Below are 19,530 nucleotides of genomic sequence, written 5' to 3' on the forward strand. Positions count from 1 at the left end.
GAGTCTCGCGCTGTGGCGGGAAAAGAGACTCCTGGGAAGCGCTGGGAGGCCGTTCCCGCCTCCGTACGGCCCTCGCCGCCGCGCCCGCAACCAGCACTATGCCAGCGGCCGGCTCCGAGCCGTCGCGCCCGCCGTCGCCGCCCGGCGTGCAGGAGCAGAGCGCCGAGCCGCGGCCGCCGCCGCCGCCGCACGGGGAGCTGCAGTACCTGGGGCAGATAGAACACATCCTCCGCTGCGGCTTCCGGAGGGATGACCGCACCGGCACTGGCACCCTGTCGGTGTTCGGGATGCAGGCGCGGTACAACTTGAGAGGTGAGGCGGCCGCGTCATGGGGGCGGGCGGGCCCGGTGCGCGCGGAGCTGCGGTGGGGAGAGCGCTGCGGACAGGCCGGGCCCAGCGACGGGCGTTTAGCCCTAACCTCTGCTGCGTGAGTAAGGGGAATGGCTTTGGCGCCACTTTACAGACGCCGAAACTGGCTCGGACTCGAGACGTGAACTTGCATAAGGTCACACGGACTGGACGGACGGAGCAGGGAGGTAAAAGCAGGCCCTCTGGCTCTTAATCACCCTGCTATGCTTTCTCTGTCCTAAGCGGGCTTGGCTCTGCAGCGCTAGCCCCAGACTTGAGTGCGGGAGAGGATCTGCCCAGGCTTGACCGAGGCCTTGATTGCAGGCCCCTTTTTCGCCACTCGTCTTCTCTCCGCGTTGACTGTTGCGCTTTGTTTTTAAAAATTGGAGCTCAGGTGGCGTGGGCGGGGCCTCGGCGTGAGGAGACCGTTGGCAAGCAGGGGCGGAAACTTGGGCCTCGTGACGGTTATCGCATCTGGTCCAGCGAGCCAGCTTTCCTCCCTAATCTTGAAACAGAAACGCGAGAATCGGAGAAGTTCTTATTAATTTTTTTTGGGGGGGGGTGAGGGGGGGACCGTGCCACAAGGCTTGCGAGTTCTTAGAACCTGGGCCACAGCAGCGAAAGTGGGGAGTCCTAACCAGTGGACCTCCAGGGAATTCCCTTTTTTGCTTCGCTGGTGGCTCAGCTGGTGAAGAATCCGCCTGCAATGCGGGAGCCCTGGGTTCGATCCCTGGGTTGGAAAGATCCCCTGGAGAAAGGAACGGTTACCCAGTCCTGTTTTCTGGCCTGGAGAATTCCATGGACCGTATATATAGTCCGTGGGGTCGCAAAGAGTCGGACACGAATGAGCGACTTTCACTTTCCTGGGGAGAAATGTGTCTTGGAAGTTGTTAGTGCCAGGCTCTCAGGGGACAAACAGGTGGGATGGGGGTCGGCCTCAGACAAACGTCCGTGAAATAGGTGTGGAGGGTGATTGTGAGTGGGGAGACCAGCTGTTGAAGGAGGTGTACCCAGGTCAGGGCAGAAACCCTCTGCCACACACCCATTGCAGAGACTGGAAAATCCGGAGCTGCTGTGACCAGATTGGCTTGGACAGCTTGGGGAGTTTTGTCTTGAGTAGAGGGATTCACCTTCCTGCAGCTCCTGCATGGTAGCCTCCCGTGAGCCACAGGCGTCATTTTAACTCCAGCGTCTCTGCTTAGACTTGGGCGCTGTTGGTTATCTTCGCCTATCTTCAGCTTCCTCATGTGCTCAAACTGGAGGGAAATGATCCCCCAAATGGAGGGAGTGTAGGTGCTTGAAGACTCTGCCCTTGTTACATGAGTATCACCTGTACAGTCGGCTGAATAGGTACTGAATTTAGAGATAAGCTTTTACATTTTTCGCAGCTGTTTGATGCAGACTTACCACCTCCTGGTGCCTGTAAAATGGAGATCATAATGGAGCCTCAAGTAGGATTGTATTGAGGATCAGATAGGATTGTGCATATCAGGTGTTTAAACATATAAGTATTTTTAGTTCAGTTAAAAATTAAAGGTTGAGGGCTTCCCTGGGCCTCCCTGGTTAAGACACCATACAGTACAGGGGGCATGGGGTTCAAGCTGTTATAGGGGGAACTAGGATCCCACATACAAAATGGATAACCAACAAGGATCTGTTAACACAGAACTATAACACATGGAACTGTGCTCAATGTTAGGGAGCAGCCTGGATGGGAGGGGAGGTGGGGGAGAATGGATACCTTTATGCCTGAATCTCTTTGCTGTTTGTCTGAAACTATCATAACATTGTTCATCGGCACGAAATAAAAAGTTCAAAAAGAAAAAAGGAAACAAAAATTAAAAAAATATATAAATAAAGGTTAATTTTCTTTGCAAATATTTAAGAACTAAGAGAGTCCCTTGGACTGCAAGGAGATCCAACCAGTCCATCCTGAAGGAGATCAGTTCTGGGTGTTCATTGGAAGGACTGATGTTGAAGCTGAAACTCCAATACTTTGGCCACCTGATGTGAAGAGCTGACTCATTTGAAAAGACCCTGATGCTGGGAAAGATTGAGGGCAGGAGAAGGGGACGACAGAGGATGAGATGGCTGGATGGCATCACCAACTCCATGGACATACATGGGTTTGGGTGGACTCCAGGAGTTGGTGATGGACGGGGAGGCCTGGCATGCTGCGGTTCATGGGGTCGCAAAGAGTCGGACACGACTGAGCGACTGAACTGAACTGACTCACTTTTAGCCAGGGCAATATCTACTGTTACCTGGTGGTGAGCCTGTTCTTCCTGGCAAGGTAATCGTGCAGTAGGAGCCTTCACGCTGTGTCCTAGGGCACATTCTGTGTGTTCTCTTCAAACCTCTGGGAAGGGTTTGCACTAACTGGGTAGTGGCTGCTGGCTCTTTCCCTGTCCACATGGGCCTCCCCGCCCCATCTCTCTGTGTGAAATTCCTGTGTCTGGTGGTCAAGGGGTGCAGGAGGGTGATCTCACCTGAAGTGTGTCACTGACTTGGGGCTGCAGCCTTGGGAACCCCACTCTGATCAGGGGGTGCCCACGTGGCAGAAGTCACAGGTTTCCAGCTCCTCTGCAGTCAGTTCCCAGGCCTTCTCTCCTGGGGCATGTCCTCTCTTTTTACAGAAAAAGTTGGATGGCATGTTCTGTCTTCTCATCTTGAAATTACATGGCAAACTGTTTTCCAGATGAATTTCCTCTGCTGACAACCAAACGTGTTTTCTGGAAAGGTGTTTTGGAGGAGTTGCTGTGGTTTATCAAGGTAAAGAAGTTGCTGCTATTGGAAGTCAACAATCTGTTGTCAGTACAGCACCAGCAAAATCCTTTTAAAAGTGCATCATGTCACTCCTTGGCCTAAAGTCTTTAGTGGCTCCTGTTTTATTCAAGGTCCTTACAGTCCTGTCTCTGCTCTGGCCTCAGCCAGAGTCATGCTCGCTCTGCTCCTCTCACCCTGGCCTCCTTGCTGATCTTTGAGCACACCAGGATGTCCCCATTTGGGGCTGGTCCTCACCGCTCCTGCTCCTTGGAATCCCTACCCCTATGTAGCACCCTCACCTTCAACTCTCTATTCAGTTTTCCCTGCCTCCGATCTAAAACCATGATTACCCCCACTCCTCCTTTGTTTTTTCTCTAGAGAAGCCTCATCTTATATATATATATAATGTCTTCTCCCTTTACCCTCTTCAAGGGAGAAGGCAGACAAATGAATAAAATACTATCATTTAAAAAATTTTTATTTAAAAATTTTTTGACGTTTAGAAAAGTACTATAAGCTCCACGAGGGCAGAGAATTTCTCTTGTCTGCTGTTGCGTCCCCTGGAACACAGCCTGCCGCACAGTAGGCACTCACAGGGATTGCTGACTGAATATAGATCCCAGCCGTGCTCTCCTGGGGGGTAAGTTAGAAGAGGCTCTTGAGTATTAAGCTGAGCACGGTGATGGTGGGCAGTGGCCACACCTGTGTCTCCCCTGCATCTCTTCTTCATCTCCCCTTCATCTCACTGGTCTGAGACTCTGGCCAACACTGCTCACAGGGTGCCTAAAGAGATGGGCTCTCTTCTGCGCTGGGCTCAAGCTTGGGCTTTCTTCTGTGGCTTGTATCGTCTTGGGCCAAAGCAGGCCCAAGACCGCAATGCATTTTAGCAAAGGTTGAGGTTTGGATACAGATCTCAAAAGAGCATGTTTGCAGACAAGCTAGAGCCCAGGCTGAATGGATGGGGAGGGAGACTTTTGAAGCAACATGAGTGAACAAGAAATGAGTCACTGAAAGTGAAAATAATTAGTACAAACTCAATGACAGAAAGGGAAGAACTGAGATGCTCAGAAATAGAGATCATGCACTTGTTTGATCATAAAGCTGGAGTGCAGGATTCCAGTGAGTCCTCACCAGGAAGACAGCAGACCCGCCTCTGATAGTCACTCCATGGGTGACTCAAGATAGAGGAGTTGGCGTACCTACACTTCAGCTGGTGTCTTTGGGCAAGATGGGGAGATGCAGTCTGTGCCTTGGTTTGTATCTGTTGAGGGCCAAGCATTTGCTTGTATTATCTACTCATCCCAGTAATGTGGGTGGTGATTGCTACTTCTGTGCTCTTGGGTGCAGATACTGAGGCTAGAGGGGTCAGGGAGCTGGTCAGAGGAGAAGTGAGGAGACAGCAGGCCCAGCACCCAGGTGTGTGGCCTCACTGCCTGCTTGTAACCATTACAGCACATCCTACCCAGAGGCCAAATGGGGTCTTGACCTGGATGCACCATCAGGATACATGGACCACCTCTAATGAGATGAAATACATAAGAGGAACATAAAGCTTATACTTGGCACCAAAAAAACAAAACAAAAAAACCCACAAAAACCCGCCAACCTGTACTTTGCAAGTACAGGTTGATGAACATAACTTGACAGTGGATCTTGTAAAGGTATGTGGCTGACATATTTGACAAAAGCTAATACTGATCAGGCCTGTCCGTGGAAACATCCTATATACCAGGTCTAAGACGCACCAAACACATTGCGAGTGTGGAGTAGATTCCTTCTGGGGTGTTACACTTAGTCACAAGACACATTTAGTTAAGAAACAGAACTGTTAGATGCGAGCACTGAAAGGACTTGGAGATGTTTAGAAGTCCTGGTTGAGAATAGGGAAAAGGATTTGAGAGAGTAGTTGCAAAGAAGGATCAGACTGTCTCGGGGGTCTTTGGAAAGTCTGGGCTGGGACCAGCCTGCCTAGTGATGGGGCTCGTCAGGTACTGCCCCTATCTGTCAGCACAGGCCCACTTGTGGGCTTGGAATTCACTGGATGCCGCATCTCTTACAGGGATCCACCAACGCTAAGGAACTCTCTTCCAAGGGAGTGAAAATTTGGGATGCCAATGGGTCCCGAGACTTCTTGGATGGCCTGGGCTTCTCCGACAGAGCTGAAGGGGATTTAGGCCCAGTTTATGGCTTCCAGTGGAGGCATTTTGGGGCTGAATACAAAGATATGGATTCAGGTGAGGAGCTGGAGGGGGGCCTTGGATTTCCTGAGTGCCTTTCACAGACTGGGTTTGTCTTGTGGCTGCAAGTGAAGCCTGGGGGATAGGAAGCTGATGATGGGGAAATGGATATATAACTTGGACCTTGTGAGAGGCTGCTTCGCATCCAGGGGGAGGGTCGGGTCACATACCAGGTGGTCAGCACTTGTGGGTCTGGGCACCTTCCGTACCTTGTTCATCAGCAGACAGTGACCTGGTGGGTCGGTCGGTCGCTGTGTTGGAGGCAGGTTGGAAGTTCATCTGGGGATGAGTCCCAGGGACTGACTGCCCTGTGGTCACCTTGATCTTCCTTTTGAAGACTGAACCACCCAGCACGCTGCCGGTGGCGCTGATGTGACAGCACCCGTCTTGATCGCCCTCTCCTCCCCACCCTGGTGGGGTGGAGATGAAACATCTCACTCCTGGACGCCCACCCTCCTCTGTCACTTGGTGGCACCACCTCTCACACAAATTAGCATTGGTAAAACCCACAGCCCTTAACAGATTTCTCCAGCTTTGCAAATTTGTGTGCAGTTTCAGCCCATGGAGATTTATGTAGCCATCAGCACAATCAAGACACAAAACTGTTCCATTACAGGTCATCTTTTTAAAAATCTTTTTCTGGAACTGTGATAGTGACAGGGCTTTCTTTCCCCAAATTAAGAACTCCTGGACTCAAGCATAGTCTGACTCCAGCAAATAGACATTTAACCATAGAGATGGAAGGCTTTGCACATCTCAGCTTCCAGTTCAGAGGCGGCAAGTTCAGAGACCAGACATGAGAGAAAAGTACAGGGTGGTAGATAATAGACAGGTTTCCTGATGTTTACAGGTCAGTAGCAGTTTAGATGTTACATTGTAATTTTTGGTAGGAATGTTGGAAGGCTAGTATCTAGATGACAAAAAGGAATCCTCATCATGGGTTGTTGGACCATGTAGGGTAGGAAACATTCTACTGCAGATGCAGCCCTGCCTGGCAGTGAAGTGGGACAGGAATCGCCAATGGTACAGACACGATGTCCCCTGGGGACCGCTGGAAGAAACTGATTGTTGAGGATGAAGGAGGTTTAGCGATAGGAGAAGGGGAAGGAGGGACACCCTGGCCAAGTATTTAAAAGTCTCTTAAGTAGTGGGAAAATAGACTTATGGCTCCAGAGGACAGACCTAGGAGCCCAGACTCAACATAACCCAGCAAAGTATGAGACATCAGTACTGTTCACTGGATATTGTGTGACTGGGCCGGCGGGGCCTCGGGGGGAGGACAGCGTGCTCGGTGACCTGGGGCCCTCTCCTGGGGTGCCATGGTTCACATGTGCGGTGGTCTCTTCTTTTTGCCAATTCTGCAGAGTATTCAGGTCAAGGAGTAGATCAACTGCAAAAAGTGATCGACACAATCAAAACCAACCCTAACGACAGAAGAATCATCCTGTGTGCTTGGAATCCAAAAGGTTGATGGTGCCCCAGTCATCCTCCCGTGTCCTAACTGAGCCTTGAGCAGAGGCACCGGGTCGGAGGTGGTCCTGGGAACTGTCCCCAGCTGCACAGCTGCTCGTGTGACCCTGGTCATCTCCCAAGTGGCCCCGTTTTTACCTTCAGAGAGCGACCTTGGGCCCAGATGGAATTAATTTGTGTTTATGGGCTTTAATTATAAAAGTACCCATGAAAGTTTAACATTTTAAATTGGGACAGTTGGAATTTCAGATCGCCTCCATCTCACTATTATGAGCCTTTTTAAACAGTTGTAAAATTAAGTTCTCCTGAGGTGTAGTAAATAGCCTGAGTGGAATTTTTGCATTAATGATAGCAATTTGAGTACAGGAGGGTGAGCCTGAGTCACCAGTCTCTTATGGTCCCTGCAAATGAATTAATTCCCCCTGTACTTGTGGCTTGGTGCCACGGAGGTGGCCCAAGTAATTTATTTCAGCTCGGATGAGAGCGGGTGGCCTCAGCAGTCCTTGTACATCCACAGAGGTCTCACAGTGATGGGCAGGTCTCTGTCGGCGTTATGCCAATCTGGGGTGGGAATGGTTCGTGGGGGTCACTGGCCCAGTGGCTCTTCTCACCATCTCCACTGTAAGAGCTGGCTTCTGCTGCTTTTTGCTTTGCTTAGTTATGTTCCTTAAAAACCACCTCCTCTCCTGACTTGGACGTGTTGGCCCCTCAGATCTGCCTCTCATGGCCCTCCCCCCATGCCACGCCCTCTGCCAGTTCTACGTGGTGAATGGGGAGTTGTCCTGCCAGTTGTACCAGCGGTCGGGGGACATGGGCCTGGGTGTGCCCTTCAACATTGCCAGCTACGCCCTGCTCACCTACATGATCGCACACATCACGGACCTGAAGGTGGGCTGCTCTGGGTGGGGTGGAGCGGGGGACTAGCCTAGAACACTGGGCTGTGAGGTCCTGTCACGTGGGAGAACTGATGGCTGAGAATTCCAGCTCTTTGTAGTCTTTAGATGCGCTCTGTGTAAATGAATGAACTGCTTGCTCACTGACTTGCCTGGAGCAGTTAATATGACTTTGGATCAACTTTTCTCAAAAGCAATACTGGTTAAATTTTCTTGTGAAGAGCTTTGGAATGTCTGCATGCCCACGTGTTTTTACATGCTGTGTTATAAAGGAACTCAAACTAAAGCCTTGACAGTTTCGCTTTCTTCTGTGGGGTTTAGCCAGGTGACTTCGTGCACACTCTGGGAGATGCACACATTTACCTGAATCACATCGAGCCACTGAAAACTCAGGTAAGAAATGTACCTGTCACACTTTGGGGTCTGGTACCTTCTCTTGAGACCTTGTCCATATGGGATGTGTCCCTCTTGTAATAGATGTTCTCCTCCAGGCTCTGATGGAGCTAAGAGGACAGTCTTCCAGGTCTCTGGATGGTGATGGACAGGCAGGGACCAGCAGATGGGCCCCAGTGGCCACAGACACTGAACGTGACAGGTGCTGTGAGGTACTGCACGAGTATATATTCTTTCCCATTATGGTTTGTCCTAGGACATTGAATGTAGTTCCTGTGCTATACAGTAGGTTCTGTTTACCCATTTTATGTATATCAGTTTGTACTTGCTAATTGTAGCCCTCCACTCCCTTCCCCCTTGGAAACCACCAGGCTCTTCTCTGTCCATGATACTGTTTCTGCTTCAGGGATAGGTTCATTTGTATCACGTTAGATCCCACACTTCAGTGATGTCATGTGGTATTTGTCCTTCTGACTTTGCTTAGTATGATTTCCAGGTCCATCCATGTAGCTGCTAATGGCCTTTCATTCTTTTTATGGCTGAGTAGTATTCCATTCTGTGTGTACATGTGTGTGTATGTATCTGTATATATACATGTGTGCAGATATATACATATGCACAAACCTGATGGTTGTGTCCTTCTCTTGGCTATTGTGAATAATGCTGCTATGAATACAGGGGTGCATGTATCCTTGAATTATAGTTTTATCTAGATATATGTCCAGGAGTGGAATTGCTGGGTCATCTGGTAATTGTATTTTTGGTTTCCTGAGGAACTTTTCATACTGTTTTCACCAGTGGCTGCATCTGTTTACAGTCCCACTAGTATAGAAAGATTCCCTTTCTCCACACCCTCTCCAGCATTTTATACTTTTTAATGATGGCCATTTTGACTGGTGTGAGGTGGAACCTAATTCTGGCTTTGATTTGCATTTCTCTAATTAGTGATGTTGAATATTGTTTCATGTATCTTCTTTGGAGAACTGTCTCTTTAGGTCATCCGCCCATTTTGAAATTGGGTTTTTCTTGTTGAGTGTATTACAGAGCTGTTTGTGTATTTTGGAAATTAAGCCGTTGTCAGTTGCATTGTTTACAAATATTTTCTGTAGATTTTTTAGTTTTATGGTTTCCTTTTGCACATCTTACAAGCTGTGCAAAAGCTTGTAAGTTAGATTAGGTCCCCTTTGTTTATTTTTATTTCTATTGCTTTGGGAGACTGACCTAAGAAAACGTTGATATGATTTATATCAGAATATTTTACCCGTGTTCTCTTCTAGGAGTTTTATGGTGTTGTCTTATTAAGCCTTTAAGCCAGTTTATTTTCAACAAAGGATGATTTAAGTGGCAATTTTAAAAAAGGAGTGTCTTAATGAACTCTGAAGGAAAGGAAAAAAACTTGAACCAGAAACCTTTAGCCCCTTCTGGTTAGATCTGGGAGAGGGTGACCCCAGGGTTCATCTGGATACTCTGGTCATGCTGACAGAGGAGGAGGGCATGCCCTGTGTCCTCGTCCTCCTTGCTGCTGGTCCAGCCCAGGAGTCCTGGCTTCATCCCTATGAGTTGTCAACATGTGTCCTCTTTCCTTGTCCTTTCTGCCAGGGACAGTTGGGCTAGGCATCATGGGACTCAAGTAAACATCCTGTAACTACTTCTTAAAGTAAAAAACCGTGCCTTGTTTTTAACAAATTTAAGAACTTAAAGCCAGTGAACCACCAAGGCTCCTGACACCATGTGATCCACTGATCACCCTTCACTCTCCACGGGGTGAGAGAATGGGTCAGCAGCATTTAGTAACGAGGAGCGAGGTATCTTCAGTATTCCACCCCTACAAAATAATACTTGCCTGGCAAAATACTGTGATTTGTTTCATGAAGGGGCATGGGGAGCAAAAATTAAAGCAGGGCGTATGGATCTGGGAAGATAATGGTCTTATGTTGTTTTTAGCTGCAGCGAGAACCAAGGCCTTTCCCCAAGCTCAAAATCCTTCGAAAAGTTGAGACAATCGATGACTTCCAGGCCGAAGACTTTCAGATTGAAGGCTACAATCCTCATCCGACTATTAAAATGGAAATGGCTGTCTAGAGTGCTTTTAAAGGCATTGTTTGAAGGATATTTACACCCAGGTAAAAGTTCACTGGGCTCTAAAGGCGAAGGATCTAGGCCAAAACGTGTTAGTGATCTGTTGGTTGTTATCCATTAACTTTTAAGAATGTTGCCACTGGCAAATAAGAGCTGTGCTGTTCTCTTAGTAATAAAAGGCCTTGGGTTTGGGTGACTCACTGAGGGTGTCTGTACATACAGTGATTTTGAATAAAGACAGGAAAGAGAATTTATATATATTAATTCAAATTTCATAGTGTTTTTAGGAAAATGGTCAGTGCATTTCAAGAATTATATACACTATTTCCCTAAATCTGAGCAAGCTGGGTAACACCCATCCGTCATGTTAATGCCTAGTGTGGTTATGAACGTTTAAAGTTTTATATCTTGCTACAATAAATGTTCTGCGTTCATGTTTAAAACTATTATTTATCTGTGTAGTTCCTGCCTAAAGTAGATTAACTGAACCCTCCTAAATAAACACACATGTGCTGTGTTCTGGTTTGGATGTGGCTTAGAGAGGGAATATTTTAGAAATGCTGAGTAAGCTAGTTCACCCTGTTTTTCTGTGTTTCATCTAATTCTGGCTTTCTTTATCATTAAAAAACAATGATTATCTAGAATAAAGGCTTTAAGGGTTATAAAAATAGTTGATACCATTTTACCCTCATTAGCTTCAGCACAGTGTGAATTCTCTTGCTCAGTGTAAGCCTATTAGAGAGAGAGGCTGAGCCACCTCAGGGCCGTCAGTGATTTTTTAAACTTTTGTTGCAGAGCAGATACTGCACAGTGCTGCAGCACTGTCTGTATTACACTGACTTATGACAAGTGTCTTTTTTAAAAAGATTAAGGAAGTATTTCAGCATGCTGCTTGTTTTCAAAGTACAGTTCAACGTCTAGGTATCAGCGTGTGATGAAAAATTTAGGAACATCTTCCTGTACTTTGAATTAATTGGAGCTATTTTTGTTTAAATACTACACAGGAGAATTTTTTCTGCTAAAAGAATCAAGTAATAATGATGACTAAGCTGATCCCTGAGGTTAGTACGACTTTTAGCTGAACTTGTCTTGATTGGTAGGATGATTTTTTTTTTTTCTTCTATTTTTGTAAAACCAGACCCAAGAAATCTTAAGCCTTTTCACTTAAAGCAAAAGGTGTCAGAGCTGAGTGCTTAATTCCCTTGAGCACTTAGAAGCTTCTTCCAGACTTCACCATCTGGATAGCGGTGTCTCTTTACCGAGTCCTCCTTCATTTCTGTTGAATAACCAGCATCCTATCAAAGACAAAAAATGGAGTTGTTAATAACCTCCCAGAACAAAAGCCATTTATTTTACTTACTTCTGCTGCTCCAAGAAATGCTTTTAAGTCTCAGCCAGAGGCAACTGCATTAACATTTTTAAAAGTTCAGTTTGTTTGAAATGGTAGAGAGATGCCCTGCTGCTTCACAGGGTTAGGTAACTAATCACACTTCCTTAGTTCCACCTCTGCTGGTGAAAATGAGCCCCGATCTCTTGAACAGGAGGGTCAATGAAACAGATTTAAAAAAAAAAAAGGTGCAGTCCAAACCTTTTGCTAACTTGCTAGATGGTGCCTGGTTTTTCGTTCTGTTGCACGGGGCGGGGGGCAAGGAGTGCGTGTTTTCAGGTCCAGCTAGTGGGGAAAGGCTGCTGGGAGAGAAGTCTTGTTGGGCTATTTCACCCCAAACCCTGACCTTTGTGCCTGGGGACTTAAGACTAAAGAACCATTTGTTTCTAGATAATGAAAACGGACTCAGAGGAGACCAAGCTTTGTGCCCGGGGGTGGGGGTGGGGGTCTAGCTCTCCAGAACAGTAGGGCGGGGCCAGCAGACCTTCTGAGGAAGCCTGGGGGTGGGGGCACTGCAGGCTCACCTTTGGAGGCATGTAGGCAGCCTCCCTGATCAGCACAGGGTACTTGAAATGCTCATGCAGGTGGTCGACATATTCACACATCCTGGGAGGAAGGAGTCAGGTTGGAGTAACAATGCCTTCAGTTAGATGGGCTGCTGGGCAGAGGGCCGAACACCACTGAGAGAGATGGACTCGGTCTAGGGGTGGCTGATACCCCATGGTTCTAGGCAAACCCTTCAGCCTTTTTCTCATCCCTGAAAACCTGCAGGACCTTTCAAGGTTGGTCGAAACCTACTCCCCTCCTTGGTTCTGTTTTGCAGAACTGAAATGGGGGAGGCAGAAACCCTAGGAGTGGTGGTTTTTAGTTTAAAATCTCTCAGGTGTTTTAAAACTCAGCTGAAGAACCAAATATTGCTTTACAGAAGAAGTCCCCGTAAGACCCTCCCAGGTCCCCGTAGACAGACTCCTCAGTCCTGAACTTGATGTTCACCTTTCCCAGGCATGTCTTCATGCTCTCACTACATACTCCTAGTGATGTCTGAAGTACGGTATTTAATTCTGGGAAGAAAGAAAAGCATCGTAAAACCGTATGTGTGCAGGTGACTAGAAGGAGACTGTCCTAATTTAAAACTCATCTGGGGCATGTTGAGAAATGAGATGGAACTAAAAGATGCAGCCAGATGATGAAGACTCCAGCGTTGGGAAGAGACTGGACAGAGGCAGACAGTATGTGATGAAAGCGAGGCTTTAGAAAGTCAAAAATAGCAACTGGGTTTTGGGTTTGCATTTGGTTTCAACTCTCCCCCTTCCCCACCCCCCCGCCCCCAACTTATGTACCTAGAAAACAGCTACCAGGAAACCACCCTTTAAAAGAAAGAAGACTATATTTAGAGGTGGGTCTCTAAACTGAGTTCTAGGATGTGCCAAGTGGCCAGGGTTCTTTGTGGTCTGAGAGGCAGTACTGACGGTAACGCCACATCACTGACCTGTCTTGGAGGCTTGCAGAGACGGATATGAAGTCAAATATGATCAGATGCTGCACCAGTTCACAGAGGCCAACTCCCCCGGCGTGTGGGCACACAGGAACTAGAAGTGTAGACAGGTTGCCACTGAGTGCCAAGGAGGGCAGAGGGGGAGGTATGAAGGGGGAATCTGTGGCTTTTCTTAGTGTCTGCAGGTGATTATATCATTAATATTTAGGACTGAAAATCAAAGATTGCCTGATTAAGCTTGAGTTAGAAAAATGTCAGCATGGCAACTCCAGAGGGAAGCAGGGTATGTGATGTGTGGGGACATGGTGCCTGGTCCGCGGCCCCATGGCACCCTTACTTTCAAACTTCTTGGCCATCAGCAACACTGAGAGGTTCTCGTTGACACTTCCCAGCCTGCAGCTGTCAATCTGCAGAAACTTCAGGGCTTTCGCCTGCAGGAGTTGCTTAAATATCACTCTATTGTGGCACTGGAAAGAGAATTAAAACACACCAACAGGAGAGTCAGCCCTCGCCTTCAGGGTCTATGAACCTGGCACCGTGCCCACTCCAAGTCACTCGACAGTGGCCTCCTGGGAGTCTGGACTGTATGCATTCTTTATCCTCTGGGCGTGAGGCGAGCCCTGACAGGCAGGAGGGGACCACCTGCTCACCTCATTACAAGTCTGCTGGCAGAAGTGTGTGTGTGTGTGTCTCATGTAAAAGACCATAAGACTGTGTGTCAGTCTTTTGTGTGTCGCATAAAAGACCATCTATCAGGGCGTGGCCGCCACCAGCACTGGTAAGTGGGAGAAGCAGCATCGGGATGAGATACAGGGACCACGGTGAACAGGTGACCCGGGCGACAAACAGACACAGGGCAGAAGAGCGCGGCTCCCTTGGCCAGGAGAGCCAAGAACCCGCTCCTCACACAGCGCCGCTCGTGGGCAGTCTGTCGCGGGTTTTCGCAGGCACTTGTGCTCGTTGACAAGCAAAGAGAGGGAACACTGTGTGTTTAAGTAGTTTTGAGGCTGACTTTCTTAAACGGGGCCTACTAGACCCCTGCAGCTTTACATTGCTGCCTTGTAAATTCTGATGAGATACTTTGAAAAAGATCAGTGACCTGAGTCACAGGAATTGTAGAAGAATCTACAAACTCTTGACCATGTCTTGCTGTAAAGTAACCCCATTTCTTAGATGAAGAAAACCTCCCATCGCAGAACACAGGTGGTGTAGCCTCGTGGGCAGTGTCCCCAGGCAGTACCAGTGTGTGCCACCCCAAGGAGATGTCTCCTACCTGTTCTCCTGTGGCCACGCCGATGCCCAGGGGGGCCAGTGCCTGTGAATACAAGGCAACCTGATGTCACTTTCCTGTTTTTGAACTGACACTCCTAATTGAAAATATTTTTGGGCTGTTCAGCTATTTAGAGCCGAAGGAAAGAGCCCTGCTTTGGAGCTGTGTGAAGTTTCAGGTGCCGCAGAAGCGGGGCACTGGACCTCCTGGGTCTGATGGCATCACGAGTTCACATCCCACAGCTTGTTCCTCCCCCTGACTCCTCCTTTATAAGTGACCCCCTCTGGCTTCATAGTCAGTGCTGTGAACCTAGCTAATGGGAGACTCCCTGAGACATAGGATGTTTCTCACATTCTTATGCACGGAGTTCTTCTGACACCTGAAGGGGAGAGAAGCCAAGAGGGCCCTCAGTTTGGGTGGATCTGCCCTGGTTCAAGGGCTCTAGGGGAAACTGAGGGGCAGCCTTCTATGGGTCCGCCTGACCTTGACCTTAGCAAACCTCCACTTTGTTTCAGTCTGGGTGAGTAAAAGATCTGAATATCAGTTAGATTTCTGTATTTACAAAGTACAGGAATCAGGTCTGGTGACCTCTGGGTTGCTGGTGGCCTTTCAACTTCTAGTGATTACTCTCTCTAGGATAAATAGCAGTGTGAGAGGGAACAAGCCCAGGAATCCTAGGGTCTGAGACCACTGCTCTAGCAGCAGCAGTTTCTCTACCTTGGAAATGGCAGCGTGTCCCAGAATGTCGTCAGGGGAGGTGGGCTCCTCAATCCACAGTGGCTTGAACTCGGCCAGCTTTGTCATCCACTCCACGGCCTCGGGCACGTCCCAGCGCTGGTTGGCGTCCATCATCTGAAAGGGGAGAGAGACCCTTCAAGGGGAGGCTTACCCACTGCTGACCCTGCTGCAGGGCTGTGCCTCCAGGGAGGAAGTGCTGTCTGTTACTTGTGGTCACTCAGCGCCACGACTGTGGGGCCCAGCATGTAACTGAACAAAGGGGCTGCTGAGATGAGCCTGACATGCCGTCTCGGAGATGGCATCACTCGGAGCTGCTGTGAGATCCAGAAGTGCCCTGGGCTGGGCCCAGAAGTGCTGGCTGGCTCTGAAGCTCCAGCCTGATCTGCATTTGTGCATGTATGCTCAGTCGTGTCTGACTCTGTGACCCCATGTAGCCAACCAGGCTCCTCTGTCCATGGGATTTTCCAGGCAAGAATACAGGAGTGCATTGCCATTTCTTCCAGGGGATCTTCCTGAGCCAAGGACTGAACTCATGTCTCCTGCATTGGCAGGCAGATTCTTTACCACTTAACCTGGGAAGCCCAGCCTGCATTTAGAAACCACCAAAATACATTTGTCTTGCAAGGTTCGTAGTTTGTAGGAACTGTTTCATCACATTCTGAATCACTCACAGTTAATGCTGAGTTTGTTCTCAATGGTCTCTTACTGGCTATTGTCTACTCTGGTTGGCACGATAATAAATAACGCCAACTGTATCATTCATTAAGCACCTACTGCACAGGCATTTTACGGATCCTGTTGCATTTAATGTCATAATAACTTTATGAGGCAGTTCATATTAACCCATGCTACAGAGAGGAAAGCTGACATGCAAAGGAGTAACTTGCAATAAGTCAAGTAAATGATGATTTCAAGTCTAGGCCTCTGGAAGCCAGGTGCTGAGTGTGCAGAGGTAAGAAAGGGCTTCTCTGTCTCTGACATCATCATGCTTGGCCAAGTCAGACCCAGAGACGGATTTCTCTGGTAGAATGTGCTGAGTGGTACACCCAGAATCGATCTGTGTCATAAATTATTTAGATGAGGATGACCTCAGAAGACAAAAGTAGTGTTAATTCATATACAAATAATGGAGCTTTTGATCCTAGGTCAAGGACTCAAACTTCTATTTTAATATATGAAACATGCTTCCAGAACAATTTAAGACTATCTAACTGTGACTTTCTTTAAGGAAAATATTTTACATGTAATAAACATAAAAATACACAGGAGTGGCTGATCCTTACATTTATCTCACCAAAAGTTACAGATTCTTGAGCAGTGGCTCCCAGAAACCCACCTACTCAAAGGCAGCCGGGCGGATTTGTTAAGAAGGGAATTAAATGATTGACACACTGGGGCACCAATGGGAGACCTGTTTGTTCAGGCACAACCACACTAGCACAGAGGAACAATCTCTAAATCCATCTTACTGAATGGTTCTGCAGAATAAAATAGTTAAAAACTACCCACCCTCTCACTGATGTTTGTTGGTTTTCAGCTGTTTTTAAGATTTGCGTACTCCAAGGCCTCAAAGCTGTACCTCTGACATACAGTGTTAAAAATTCCCAATGTTCTTTAATCCTCGCTTGAAGCAGCTTGTTTTGGCCCTAGCCAGAGACTTCCCAGGTAGCACTAGTAAAGAAACTGCCTGCCAATGCAGGAGACATAAGAGGTGGGTTTGATCCCTGGGTCAGGAAGATCTCCTGGAGAAGGAAATGGCAACCCACTCCCGTAATCTTGCCTAGAGAACCCCTTGGACGGAGGAGCCTGGTGGGCTACAATCCATGGGGTTGCAAAAAGCTGGACATGACAGAAGCGACACAGCAGAGGCCTCGTAAGAGGCTGCTTGCTTCTCAGCGGCCAGGGAGGGTACTTACCAGTGTCTTCTCAGGCCCAATCATGTTTCTGACGAGTCGGCATCTACGGATGTCATCCTGGAGATCAGCACCAACTTTTACCTTAAACCTGTAACATAAATTTCATCTCATAATTTAGATCTGTTCACTGACTCAGTGGACATTTGGATTTTCTTTAGAAGTGACTGTTTCAGTAATTTACAGGTCCTGTCTTCCAGTAAACTCTTGCCCTTTCCTAATCAGTGTTCAGACAAGCCACTCAAAAATAACCCTGTAAGCATCTCTAAACAGAGATGCTCAGTATCAGGGCAGTAACTCTAAATGACCTGCTGACCTCAAGTCCAGGAGTGGACAGAGCACTAGAACTTTAATAAGATGATGGGTTTTGCTGTGCCATGGAAGGGAATTAAGAGGTGTGGTCAGACCTGGTAGGTGAGCCATATTCCTCTCCCCTCGCTCACTAGCTTCTGTCCTGCATGCGGGCATCAGCCTGCTGCTCTGGAGCCTGGATGGTCTGAGGTTCCCTACATTCCACTATGCCCACCCTGTGTGCTGACAAAAAGCCCCTCTTACATCCTCTGTGCTCAGCACCAAACACTGAAGACGACCTTTCCATCCTGGGTGGAAGCCTCAGGAGGACTCTCTGAGCTCAGGGGCCTAGGAGACCTCTCCTGGGCCTTCTCTGACCCCCGGTGGTCACGTGTCAGCCTCTCCCGGCTACTCAGAAGGAGGAAAGGTGCCAGCACTCACGAGCACCTGCTGCCAACCCCAGCCATGCTGGTCCTTTTCAGAAACAGCAACTTGGAGCGAGAACCATGAAATCTATAATTCCCAGTTTAGAGAGAAAACAAGGTTCAGAGAGGTTGAGCAATATCCCCATGATCACACAGCAGGTACTCACAGGGAGTGGGGAAAAGGCACAATGTTGATTCCAAATCCATCACATCCCAAGTGTCCTTCCAGTGCCCCACGCTGCCTCCATCAAGTTCTCACTTCCCTAGCCCTTAGCTGAGGAGTCAACAGGAATTCCATGCCTCTCAATGTTTCGTGGGCATGCAAATCACCCAGGGATCTTGTTAAAATGCAGATTTTTGGTACATGCATACAATGGAGTATTACCCAGCCACTAAAAAGAATGAAAGATTACCATTTGAAGCCACATGGATGCACCTAGACATTGTTATACTGAGTGAAGTCAGACAAAAAATACATCACTTATAAGTGGAATCTAAAAAAGTTACAGATGAACTTATTTATACAACAGATGTAGAGTCATGGATGTAGAAAACAAACATGGTTACCAGGGTTATGGTAAGGTAAGGTAAGTCGCTTCAGTCGTGTCCAACTCTGTGCGACCCCATAGACGGCAGCCCAACAGGCTCCCCTGTCCCTGGGATTCTCCAGGCAAGAACACTGGAGTGGGTTGCCATTTCCTTCTCCAATGCATGAAAGTAAAAAGTGAAAGTGAAGTTGCTCAGTCGTGTCCGACTCTTAGTGACCCCATGGACTGCAGCCTACCTGGCTCCTCCGTCCATGGTATTTTCCAGGCAAGAGTACTGGAGTGGGGTGCCATCGCCTTCTCCGTACCAGGGGGTGGGGGAGGGATAAACTGGGAGACAGGGATTGACAGATACACACTACTATTTATAAAACACATAACTAGTAAGGGCCTTCTGTATAGCACAGGGAGCTCTACTCAATATTCTGTAATGGCCTATATAGGAAAAGAACCCCCCAAAAGTGGATATATGTGTATGTGTAACTGATTTACTTTGCTATACACCTGAAACTAACAACTTTGTAAACCAACTATACTCCAATGAAATTTTTTTTTTAAAGTCACACAAAAAATACAGATTTTGATGTAGCAGGTCTGGGTTAAGGCTCAAGATTCTGCATTTTAAGTTAATTGGAGACTTTTTTTTAGTCCTTATCATTTATCAAGCAACCTACACAAATAATTTTCTTAATCTACCACAGCTGCAGCGGGGCTGGCTGGCACTCCTGCTCCACAGACCACTCTCAGACCAGCAGGAGGCAGGTGGCCAGATTCCTACAGAAATCCAAGTGACAGGCACACCGTCCACCGTGAGCCACACGTATGGACTCGCAGTAGTCACAGACAACCACAGCTAACCCAGAGGAAACCCCAGGTTGCCCAGGGGTCCGTAACCACACAGCAGGATGGACAAGAAGTGCAGGGGGATAGGCTGCAGAGGAGGTGGCCTGCGGAAGAGGAGGAGCTTGGCTCTTGGGAGAATTCCCAGGAGAATCATTGGGACCAATGGCTGGAAGGTATAGGGGAGTCCAGGGTTCATTACATCAAAGCTCTTCTAACACTCAGAACCCTTCCACTACACACAGACGCCCTACCAAGCTCAGTGCGTCTGAAAGTTTTCACACACAAGCTGAATCAACGCTTGGTACTGCAGTAAAGACTGGCTTTCTATTCTGGGTCGATGCTTGAAATCAATGATCTCATTTCACTCTGATGTGCCAGGATTCTAACTAGACTCGTCCTTGGATAAAGCTGGAAATCAGTGATCTCTTTTGACTCTG

General features: G+C 47.9%; 2 protein-coding genes across 5 annotated transcripts in view; one reads left to right on the forward strand and one right to left on the reverse strand.

Moving 5' to 3' along the window:
- The window catches only part of TYMS (thymidylate synthetase), a 25,782-nt gene continuing 6,252 nt past the window's right edge, over nt 1-19,530 (forward strand). The window contains exons 1-8 of one of the 3 annotated variants that reach the window (XM_070778859.1): nt 1-312; nt 3,047-3,120; nt 5,174-5,348; nt 6,716-6,817; nt 7,534-7,709; nt 8,036-8,107; nt 8,206-8,319; nt 10,052-10,230. In XM_070778859.1, the coding sequence (XP_070634960.1) occupies nt 99-312; nt 3,047-3,120; nt 5,174-5,348; nt 6,716-6,817; nt 7,534-7,709; nt 8,036-8,107; nt 8,206-8,319; nt 10,052-10,189 (1,065 nt within the window). In that variant the 5' untranslated portion in view covers nt 1-98 and the 3' untranslated portion in view covers nt 10,190-10,230. Of the gene's footprint in view, nt 313-3,046; nt 3,121-5,173; nt 5,349-6,715; nt 6,818-7,533; nt 7,710-8,035; nt 8,108-8,205; nt 8,320-10,051; nt 10,633-19,530 lie in introns of those variants that run through there. The other 2 variants (XM_019986832.2, XM_019986833.2) reach the window with 2 other exon arrangements.
- ENOSF1 (enolase superfamily member 1) overlaps nt 10,423-19,530 on the reverse strand; it is a 22,910-nt gene continuing 13,802 nt past the window's right edge. Inside the window, exons 10-16 of one of the 2 annotated variants that reach the window (XM_019986829.2) lie at nt 16,993-17,080; nt 15,056-15,190; nt 14,342-14,383; nt 13,406-13,535; nt 13,063-13,162; nt 12,098-12,179; nt 10,423-11,481 (exon numbers count right to left, since the gene is read on the reverse strand). In XM_019986829.2, the coding sequence (XP_019842388.1) occupies nt 11,380-11,481; nt 12,098-12,179; nt 13,063-13,162; nt 13,406-13,535; nt 14,342-14,383; nt 15,056-15,190; nt 16,993-17,080 (679 nt within the window). In that variant the 3' untranslated portion in view covers nt 10,423-11,379. Of the gene's footprint in view, nt 11,482-12,097; nt 12,180-12,200; nt 12,229-13,062; nt 13,163-13,405; nt 13,536-14,341; nt 14,384-15,055; nt 15,191-16,992; nt 17,081-19,530 lie in introns of those variants that run through there. The other variant, XM_070778858.1, reaches the window with a different exon arrangement.

The sequence above is a fragment of the Bos indicus genome, chromosome 24 (assembly GCF_029378745.1).
Source record: "Bos indicus isolate NIAB-ARS_2022 breed Sahiwal x Tharparkar chromosome 24, NIAB-ARS_B.indTharparkar_mat_pri_1.0, whole genome shotgun sequence".
Classification (NCBI taxonomy): domain Eukaryota; kingdom Metazoa; phylum Chordata; class Mammalia; order Artiodactyla; family Bovidae; genus Bos; species Bos indicus.